Source organism: Aedes albopictus, chromosome 2, assembly GCF_035046485.1.
Source record: "Aedes albopictus strain Foshan chromosome 2, AalbF5, whole genome shotgun sequence".
NCBI classification, from domain to species: domain Eukaryota; kingdom Metazoa; phylum Arthropoda; class Insecta; order Diptera; family Culicidae; genus Aedes; species Aedes albopictus.
In genome coordinates this window covers 31,918,351-31,929,778 of record NC_085137.1, presented here as the reverse complement: position 1 = coordinate 31,929,778, position 11,428 = coordinate 31,918,351, and the positions used below count along the sequence as shown (strand labels likewise).

The following is an 11,428-nucleotide window of genomic DNA, read 5'->3' as shown; positions in this document are numbered from 1 at the left end:
AAACTAGCAGAATTGATTATTTAAACTGTTAAACTCATGATTCTGTCTTACGATCAAATCAATGTATGATCTTAATCCTAAGTTTTGTAGTATTCAGTTAACGTAATGCTAAATTTTATCATGAAGCCTTATTTCATGTCAAATAAGCCAAAATAATAATTAAAAGTAAATCATACTGTATTCAATATAATGTTTGGTGAATTTCCGGCGCATTCTTTGGTGATATCGTTTTTATATATCTGATGGGTTTCCAATGAATTTATTGGCGGATTTAGTCTTGAGATGCACATGAATCCGTTGTACAGACCACTGATGATTTGTTTTTTTTTTATTTCTGGGAAATCAGTGTTGAATCTCTAGTAATAATCTTCCAAAAATGAATCCCTAGTTCTTCTCCTGATTTATTCTAGATCTATGCTCCCAGTAGAGCTTGGTCTGCCTCTCCTCAACTTAGTGTTCTTTAGGCACTTCTAAAGGCAATTAAAGTCTTATGCACTGGAAAAATGGATATCCAAGTTACTTTACACGTTTTTAGTGCATTTTTAGATGATATTCAAACCCTAAAAAAATTAAAAACATAAAATATTTCACCCAGATCTGGGATTACGGATCGATCCGTGCAATATTCTTCTTTTACTAACAAAAATGTAAGTTACTTGACCCTTGGTATAATAAATGTCCTTGTGGAAAACTATTAATCCGTTTCTTGGTGGTTTTATGTGAAGATATAAGAAATGTTTTACAAGGTATCTGCAAGATTCCTGGCGGGATTCCTAATTAATTTCCTAAAAATATGAGGCAAATTTTTCTTGTTAAATCCTCAATAGGCTTTTCGTATGTCATTCACAAATTTTCGATTATTTTTTTTTTGTTATCCAAACGCCATGTTTAGTGATCTCCTGGCATAGTACTTACAGGATTCAAATGAAAATTCTTTTACTCGGTAATTTAAGACCTCTATGGACAACTTAAAATTTGGATGAACTTTCATTTATTGTTCCCTTTCTTCGTCATGGACGAACAGATTGTCTGAATAAACTAGGTCCTTAATTCTATTCTTAAACTCTAGTTTAGACAGAATTTGAAGTGTTTCTAGGCACGGAAAAAATATCTGTGTTGATAACTTACGAATACACCTGATATCATCAATTATGCGTACCAGAATATGGAAAGAATCTAGTAACGAGTTTATCAAATATCTCAATAGAATTACGAAATGATTGAGACATAAGAAAATAACTGCACAATAAAACAGAAAGACCTTCTCTTTTATACTGTTTGACTAGCAGATTCTAGATAGACTACTGAAAATGCTTAAAATCCATTCCAAAAATGATTGATTTGAAAAGTTTCAGTTACTTCTCAAGATCATAACGTATGTAACGAAGGCAGGACTATCAATCTCCTAAATGTGAAATTCATGCTGCAATTCATATTTTTTGAAATTGTTTTGGAAGAATTTCGAAACATAATCTACTAGACATCCTGTAATCTTATTTATGGATTCAACTGACTTTCAATCAATGCTAGAGGTATCATGTAGAGTTTAGCAAGAAAATCCGTACGAATTTTGAAAAGTGTTCGATGTAGCTTAAATAAAAATAAAAAAATAATGTGCTGAAATTTTGAGAAAAAAAAATTTAAGCTCTAAAGGAGTGAGTTTGTGGTAGACCTTTCGGAGGATTTTCCATAGAAAGTTACAACAAGTTCAAGAGGTTTTTTTTTTGATAAATGAGGAACCTACATACATCAGTATCAGAAATAGTATTGCTAAACTTTTGGATGAATTTCTTGCTGCAGGATTTTTGAAGATTTTTTTCCTCATCAAATTTAAATATACATACATACATGCAAAATTTGCGACAAAATCGCAGTCACAGGATATAAACAAAATCAAGATATCATTCTAATGATGTTCTAAAGATAATGTCTATCGAATATCATAGTTGTAATTTTGGCGTTAGTTTTAAAAGAATTGTTAGTTTTTGGTTGACATATCAGATAGAAGAATTCTGAAGAAAAAACTGCCAATATGCTTTGATTTTTGTTTTGGAAAAATTTGGTGCACTTTAATAGTTTTTTTTTCTATTTTTCCACTCTTAGAAAAACCAGGAAAATTCAGAGAATTTTATTTTAGTCCATGAGTAGAGCAGACGTCTTTAATCTTTTTTTTTTATCTAGTTCATTTATTTGGGGCTCAATCGCGTATAACGCTTTACGGAGCCGAGGATCTTTCTTTGTACTTAATAGTATACATTATACAGAGTAATAACTTTTTAATGATATCTGTTAGTAATGGGTGGAAGCCAGGGTACTCGTGGCAGCTCGAGGTTAGAAGGTCACATTTTGAGGGATGGACAGGGTAAGGATTGGGCCAAAGGTTTCACTGCTGCTCATCCGGGGGTGAATCGCATCTTGCTAGCGAATTCGGTGCCTTGTGGTGTTGGTACCAACTTGTTGTGGGACTTGGTCTTCCGGATGGCCAGGAGTAGCTTGGTAACACAAAGAGGACAAAACAGAGAAAAAAAAAACTGGAGAAGAAAACACAAGCGAATTAAACTTTTATACTAGCAGAGCGAAGAAAGTCTAAAATACATCCCATATATGTGACATCGCGGGTCCCCAACACATCTCTCACAAGAACAAAGGGTTGTCTACCTCGGGCCTCAAGCGAGTAATGGTTGGACATAAGTCTTGACATCATGCGAATGAAATTGCGACTTACATCCAGACCATACCACCACACTCGCAAAGAAACATTAGGAATAATGGAATGTAACCACCGTCCCAGCTGGCCATCTCGCTAATCATTTTGCCAACTTTGAAGAGAACTCTGGCGAACAAAATGGAAAAATTCATCATGTGAAATTCTTCTATCATAGATCTCACCTTCCTGTGCGCCCACCTTTGCGAGAGAGTCCGCCTTCTCATGGCCATAAATTGAGCAATGTGAGGGGACCCATACAAAGGTAATCTTGTATGATCTTTCGACCAGTGCACCCATCTGCTCCCTTATTTTTGTAAGAAAGTAAGATGAATGTTTTACAGGTTTCATCGACCGGAGTGCCTCAATCGAACTAAGGCTATCCGAGAAGATGAAGAAATGGTCTACGGGCATGTTTGAAATCATCCCCAAAGCGAAATTGATTGCTGCCAGCTCAGCAACATAAACCGAACAAGGTTCCTGAAGTTTGCGGAAGGCGGTGAAATTTTCATTGAAGACACCGAAACCAGTGAATCCATTTATGCGAGACCCATCAGTGAAGAATCTCTTACAGGAATTGACATTTTGGTACTTTTCGTTAAAAATGCGAGGAATAGATATACATCGAAGTTGAGCTGGTATTCCATGAATAGCTTGTTTCATGGACAGATCATATTTAACAGAGGTACTGTCATTAGTGAAGTGTACACGGGGAGGATTATAACTTGGTAGGCTTATGTCAGATGACATGTAGAACAGATAAATTCTCATGAATTTTGATTGAGTGTTCAGACTGAGCATTTCTTCGAAGTTTTCAATGACAAGTGTGTTGCTCACTCCACACTTGATAAGTAACCTTAGCGAGAGCTCCCAGAATCGGTTCTGGAGAGGTTTCACCCCTGCCAGGACCTCAAGGCTCGCATTATTCGTTGAGTGCATACAGCCGAGAGCAATACGCAAACAACGGTATTGAATTCGTTCCAACTTTATTAGGTGGCAGTTTGCTGCTGAGTGGAAGCAGAAAGAGCCATACTCAATAACAGAGAGAATAGTCGTTTTGTAAAGTTTTATGAGATCTTCCGGGTGAGCACCCCACCATGTTCCGGTAATTGTGCGTAGAAAATTGATCCTTTGTTGACATTTTTGCACCAAATACTTGATTTGGGCACCCCAAGTGCCTTTTGAATCAAACCAGACCCCAAGGTATTTCGAAGTCAAAGACTGGTCGATTTCTATTCCCAAAAAATTGAGCTTCAGTTGGGCTAGGTTCCGCTTTCTAGAAAACACAACCAATTGAGTTTTTTGCGGAGCAAACTCGATCCCTAAATCTCTTGCCCAGATTGACAGATTATTTAGAGAATTTTGCAATGGTCTTTGCAATATTTCTGCATGTGGGCCTTTTAGAGAAACCACAGCATCATCTGCAAGTTGTCTTAGCGTGCATTGTCCTTCCAAGCAACTATCAATGTCTTTCACGTAAAAATTATAAAGCAAGGGACTTAAACATGAGCCTTGGGGTAGGCCCATGTAACTGATTCTGGAAGTTGTCAGTTGTCCGAGATTGAAACTCATATGTTTTTCTGACAACAAATTATACAAGAAATTATTTAAAATTCCTGGAAGTCCACTATTGTGCAGTTTTTCTGACAATATTCCTATGGAAACTGAATCAAAGGCGCCCTTAATATCCAAGAAAACTGAAGCCAGTTGCTCCTTTTCCGCAAAGACCAGTTGAATATCTGTTGAAAGCAACGCTAGACAATCGTTTGTTCCTTTGCCCTTGCGAAACCCGAACTGTGTATTTGAAAGCAAGTTATTCGATTCGACCCAATGATCGAGTCGTGATTTCCTTAAACATGATAACATAGCAATTGGGCGGTATGAATTATGATCAGACGCTGGTTTACCAGGCTTTTGAATAGCTATTACTTTGACCTGTCTCCATTCATGCGGAACAATGTTGTTCTCCATGAATGAGTTGAACAGGTCCAGTAATAGTCTTTTCGCGATATCTGGGAGATTCTTTAGAAGATTGAACTTGATCATATCGCGTCCCGGAGCGGAATTGTTTGATGAAAGAAGAGCCATAGAAAGTTCCAGCATACTGAAGGGTCTGTCCAGAGAACCGTCTCTTGGGGATGTTTCCAAAGAAATCGGTTGTGCTGGGACTGAGTCTGGGCAGACCTTTTTCGCGAAGCTGAATATCCAACGGTTGGAGTATTCGTCACTCTCATTAGAAGAAGAGCGGTTTCGCATGTTGCGAGCCACTCTCCAAAGCGTTGTCATTGAAGTTTCTCTTGAGAGACCCTCAATGAAGTGTCGCCAATAACTACGCTTCTTCGCTTTCAGCAGGTTTCTCAGCTGTCTTTCGAGCTTTGCGTACTCTTGATAAAGATCTGAGGTACCGTGCCTACGAACAGTTTTGAAAGCATCAGATTTTTTAAGATACAACTGGGTGCAATCATCATCCCAGCCTAGTGTGGCTGGTCTTCTTTTGAAGGTTGCACTTGGAACACGTCGTTTTTGTGATTCTAATGCACTCTTATATATCAGTTCAGACAGGAATCGATACTCATCCAAAGGTGGGAGGGGATTGAATGATTCGATGCCAAAAGATACCGCTTCTGCATACTTTTGCCAATCGATATTCCTTGTGAGGTCAAAAGGAACCTGAATTGGATGGTCTGACCTTGCACTATTATGCTTTATGGTGGTTATAATGAGTAAGTGATCACTACCATGAGGATCCTCGATTACCTTCCACAAGCAATCGAATGATAGTGAACTTGACCCCAGTGATAGGTCGAGACGACTTTCTTTGCCGTCAGATGCAATACGTGTCACTTCACCTGTATTTAAAATGTTCAAATTGAAATCGTCGCACAAATCATAGAAAACGGCCGCTCTATTATCGTCATATGGTTCGCCCCACCCTGTACCATGCGCGTTCATATCACCCAGAATTAAAACTGGATGTGATAGTGCAGAAACCGCATTCCAAAGATGACGGCGGTTAATTGAAATTCTTGGAGGAATGTAAACGGAAGCTACGCAAAGTTCTTTACTCTTTACGTTTATTTGGCAAGCGACGATTTCTACGCCAGGATGAGTCGCGATTGGAATTCTATAAAATGAGTAAGTCTTTTTGATCCCCAAAAGAACTCCCCCATAATGGTCATCTCTATCCTGCCGTATAATGTTAAAATCGTGGAAGTTGAGTTCATCTTCAGAAGAAAGCCATGTTTCACAAAGGGCAAATATATCACAATCAGAGTTGCGAATCAAAAACTTAAACAGGTCTAATTTAGGTTTTAGACTATGACAGTTCCACTGTAGCACAGTGATCATATCTTGTACCTCACTTGATGAATTATCCATCGAAAGATATGATCGCAGCAAGGAGAGGCCATGATTGTGTCAGATTCCGAAGATATTCTTCTACTGTAGGTATAAACATATCAATAATGCCTCTAAATGTTTCTGGAAGGCTGAGGGCATCATATAAGCGATCCACGAGAACCCTAAAAGTAAACAGTCCTCGCTTGGGTCTAGGAGGCTTGTTTGAACTGCGAGGAACTTTGGTAGCTTTTTTCTTGCTACCTTGTCGATTATTTCTCTTTGACGGGGAGACGGGGGTGACAGGTTCTTGCTACAACATGGATCTGAAGCTGAAGGAACCTGATTCTTCGGAGTTTTTAAGTTTACCCCGTCTCCTTTAACATTAGGCAAACTTTTGAGGGAAGACTTTAAAAAGACCTTTCGGCGCAATCCCGGGGAAGATGATGACTTCCTTTTTCCAGGTGCGTGTACCTCCGAAAGAGATCTACCCTCATCAGTTTCGCCATCGTCCTGATCATCGGAAGACAACTCCTGATAGGGATTTTCAACTGGGACAGCTGATTCAGACACGGAATCGGGTGTTTTAAAAGATTTCACCATCTCCGCATATGTCTGTTTGGAGCGCTTTATGATAGAGCGACTCTCATTTCGAATGCGTCTTTTGTAAGCCGGGCAAACTTGCAAGTCGTGTGGATCTCCGCCACAGTAGCTACATGTTTCCGCTTCCTGTGTGCAAGAGTCCTCCAAATGAGCTTGGTTGCATTTGCCACAACGGGGCTTGTTGTCGCAAAAGCTATCACTGTGACCAAACTGCTTGCATTTGGTACAATTAAAAACCTTCGGCCTAAAAAGATGCACTGGGTAAAAACCACCATCAATTACAACAAATTCCGGGAGGACGGAACCTGGAAAAGTCACTCGAAAAAACGCTGAAGGCGAGTACACCTTTTTATGTCCTTCCATGGAAACCTTAGATAAGCGTTTACAGTCTAGGATAGCCACATCAGGAATTGACCTATTTTTGAATCGACCAAAGCCGGTCTTGATGTCCTCACATGTCAGCATTTCGTCGAGGATCTTCCCCTCCACCTCCACTTCTCGTGCTGGCACATAGACCGCGTATTCAACAGTAAACGCTTCGTGTTGAGCAATTTCATTGGCTGCTTTGTAGCTAGGTGCGGTAACACGCAGCTTGGATGCTTTCACTTGGTGAATAACGGTCCCAGGATACTTACGCGTCAGCTCTCGAGAAATCGAAAGCATATTCAATGGTTTGCATTTGCGCCGGAAATAGACAACCCAAGGTCCAGGCGAAGATGGCTGATAAAACCGCGTACGAGCGTTTCGCCTCCAATCGAATCGTCCATGTGGAAACAAATTTTTGGAAAATAACTCAAAAGTGCAAAAGAGGAAGAGAAAAACCTTAAAGTATTTACAGTGCACTTTCTTCCTTAGGACGACAACTGTTTGGTTTGTAAACCAAACAATGTTAATAATATAAAGAAAAAAAATAAAGCAAAAAAACTTGTACTAATAATATACGAATTCAATTCTTATGTTTATTTTAGCGCACCCTGTAGGATGCAGAAAAAAACGGTATTGAAAAAAAGAAAAAAATAGCTAATAAAAAAAACAAAAAAAATGTTCTGTTATTTACAGTTTGTACACCCTTACCCGTATACAGTAGTTTGGGAACCACTGTTATGGATGTCAAAAAAAAGCACGTGGTCGAATGTGGACTGGGGATCACTGGCGATCAAAACAAATTGGGCGGACAAAAGAGTGTATCGAAAGAGTGATACTTATCTGACCGAAGCAGGTAGATATTTATCACAGGCAGGTCGATGGTAAAGCTGTCCGTCGCGTCTGCCTTCGCACCCGTCGCCGCCGTCCTCTTCGATGACGGAGGGGCTGATGATGGCGATAAAGATGACTTTCTTGGATGCGATGCTTCTTCTTTGATGTACGATGATGCAAGCACCTCGCTTCCCGGGTTGCGCTGGATACCACCTTGCGACACTACACTTCGCACAAGCAGGAAAACGTACGATATAAAAAACCTTCCGCACTTGCGGGGGAAAAAAATCCACTTATACGAGGTCTATCGCGTGGTGAGATACGGAGCACACGTCCGACTCGTCCAAATGCACAACTGGGAATGACGTCTTTAATCTTAGATTTACATGACCTGGAATTTTCAGTGAAATAGACTGGAAAGTTAGGAAAAGTCAGGGAATTTGATTTTCAAAATTGAGTCGACACCCTGTAGAACGCTATACAGAATTCCGTTTGCCAGATAGGGTGACAATGGGTATTATCGGCAGGTTTGTTCTCTTCGTCATGGGGGGTTTTTGTCAGCCAAATTGCCTGAAACTTGGCCATATAATTCAGCTTAGTTGGGAAGGATTTGAGATCAACTCTGAGTTCAATAGGTTTCAAAAAACCCCCAAAGACGAAGAGAACAAAACGGCCGAGAATAGGTAATTTCCCCTATATGATATGTACATGACTTCTTTTTTCCAGACCCCGTGGTTTCCATGTGCTACGCTCCGGATGGCGATGGCATGTACACCCGTGCCTCGTCCCATTCGCTGTTCCTTTGGGGTCAATCGGTGTTCATCATCGCCCAGCTGCTGACGGCCGGCTTGCTGCACATCAACGAACTGGACCCGATCCGTCGCTATCTGCCGTCCTACAATCGTCCCCGGAAGGGTGGGCGTTATTCCGCTTTTCAGGTAAGAATCGGCTGTTTGCTGTTTGCAATCATGCCTAAAGAGAATTGTACCTAGATGTATGATCTCTTGTAAGGGAAATGGGTTTCCATCAAGCTAATTGGATCAAATGATAATCATCACCTCACACGAACACACCGGCGCGGCAATGCCTGAGGGAATGGGAATTTATACAGGGGATTTTCATACCATCAACCGGGTAGAAAAGAATCACAAAAGACCACCTTTTGACGTTGATATGTTAGAATAACCAATAACGAAATCACTATTTTTCTTAGTTTTGTTTATGAATGCATATTTTGATATTAATATATACTTTGATGTTTTTCAAAAACAACTTTGCCTGTAATTGCATGTACAATTGTTAGTTTTTTTTGTCACAATAATAACATAACATAATGTACGAGTTATAATTTCAAAATACTTTATTATTATTGTCTAGGTTTGTCGTTCAGTTCTACCCGGGTTCATTTTTCCAAATCTAGGCCGTTTCATCTAAAAATTTCACGTGGGTTCAGAGTGGTGACAGCGCATATTAACGATGTTTTATTTATTTATTCTCTTTCCCACAATCTACACTCGATCACACAAAATGTTGCGACTCGGCGGGTTTTGCTCTCCACTTCGCGCGAAATACCCCTCTCATCTCCGATCAACCTCCATCTGTAATTTTTTACAATTTCTTATCCATTACACATTGCATTTATAAAAACTCACACAGGCTAAGCCAGGAATTGTAAGTAGAGCGATCTTCATCTTCCTCTTGGTAGAATAGAAATCGAAAGGCTCTCTGGATCGGGATTTCTATTCGTAGGGGATTGTTGTAGCTAGTGACCTATTTTTATGAGTTTGTTGAATCCATTCTGTTTTAGCTTAGTTATGAATAATTTCCGGTCTTGTTTTTTGAGAACCCAAATTCTGTTCTAACTTTTCGTTGTTCATCTATTCGGTTTATGGCTGTTGTGTGAATTAACCTTTCCTTTTTTAAAGCGGTAGACAAATCACATGTTTCATGGGAATGAGAAATAGTTTGTAGATTCGTTAGCAATTTTCCTATTTTTTGAATTTTGCTTTCCGAGACAGGAGAAGATAGATCTTTCTGGCGACCTTATCTTTTAGTTGAAATTGCATCCAGTTTTCCAAATTATTGTAGTTATTTTCATTATCTTTTATTCATTCCTTTTTCAAGTTAAATTATCAACAAAAAAAAATGGCTAAACTTTCTTCTCTCTTCTCTACACAAATCGCTTAATGCGTTTCTCTTAACGCGCCGCAATTACAGCGTACCAAAATAGGAAGTGTAAGTATTTCTCTTCTACTAACTTTATCAGATACAGCCTCGTTTTGTTTTAGTTTCATGAAGTTTGTTTTGCTTTTCTTCTACCAATTATCGATCAAATTGCGTTTAGTTGAGCACTTGTCTGATCACGTCATGCAGGCTGTTGTCCTTTCGAATACTGTATCTATTTTATTATCGGGCAAATCTGGACCAGAAGGTATGGGAATTTGTTTGTGAACAGAGTTTCTGGATAAACGTAGTGGTCTCCTGTAACAATTTGAAATTACAAAATTCAAAAAGTAACTTAAAAACTAATCTTGATATCGAATATGTAATGATAAATTTTAAGTTGAATCATAATTTGTATTACCATTTTCAAATGCAGTGTTCTATTTTTTCCCCAGAAATACCCTACATATTTTTCTTATTCTACTTTTTAAATACCCAAGAACACTATTCATGAACAGTTTTGAATTACATTCAAATACCACTCGTCTATTTTACCCGAAAATAATAAAAATATATTTCTGTCAGTATACACCTAAGTTTAAAACCCCATTAATCTAAACATCAAATTTACCCTTTTTCTCCCTATGAATCTCGTAATGCGGCGCACTCGATTCTTGTACATATGGATATCCCAAATCTGAACTAATCTATTGCAAACGAATCTGGTAACATTCCTACGATTATAATTCCTGTTGCTAAAATATTCCTCGTTTTCTATTACTCTGTGGTATTGCTGCTGTTGCTTTGCTTTTTCTGTTGTGTCCGTTTTCCACATTACGACTTTTGCATATATCTATTAAGGCCCTAGCAATAATGCACGATGGTAATGGGAATAATGGGCATACAGCTTTGAAACGCAATAGTGGGGGGATGGCTGTGATGGCGGCGACGACGACGACGACGATGACGAATACCACGATGGGTGGTGGCCACCACCATGGTTCCGGTTCCGGCTGTGGAGGCGGTAAAAGTGCCGGAGTGTGTAACGATAGCGTCGAGGCTCATGCGGTTGACCTGGGCAGCAGTCGTGACACGGAACCCGGCCATTCGGAAGCGTCGGAAGTGATCGATAAGCAACGTGTAAATATTCGCTTGTTTTTTTTTTTGTTGCATTTTTTATGATTTTGTAGGATGAGTCGGGTGCAACGTGGAGGTAGATCGTAGATCTTGGAAGTTTATCCGGGTGTGCGAGATATGAAAACTAAGATAGATTGAATGATTTCTTTGGTTTCTGATAGCCAAATAGGTATAACGGTGCAAGTATATTCAATTGTATATGGTTGTTTTAGACGAGTTTAGGGACAAACGTCTTTGAATCCCAGTTCAACATTGCATCAGAACCTCAAATGCACAAGTCTCAAGAAG

The 11,428-nt window shown here is 39.3% G+C and overlaps 1 protein-coding gene across 6 annotated transcripts in view; it reads left to right on the top strand.

Annotated features, from left to right (window-relative positions):
- LOC109402506 (probable phosphorylase b kinase regulatory subunit beta) overlaps window positions 1-11,428 on the top strand; it is a 28,759-nt gene that overhangs the window by 5,390 nt on the left and 11,941 nt on the right. The window contains exons 5-8 of one of the 6 annotated variants that reach the window (XM_019675193.3): window positions 8,567-8,778; window positions 9,497-9,511; window positions 10,058-10,075; window positions 10,865-11,143. In XM_019675193.3, the coding sequence (XP_019530738.3) occupies window positions 8,567-8,778; window positions 9,497-9,511; window positions 10,058-10,075; window positions 10,865-11,143 (524 nt within the window). The remainder of the gene's footprint in view (window positions 1-8,566; window positions 8,779-9,496; window positions 9,512-10,057; window positions 10,076-10,864; window positions 11,144-11,428) is intronic. The other 5 variants (XM_062849415.1, XM_062849416.1, XM_062849417.1 and 2 more) reach the window with 5 other exon arrangements.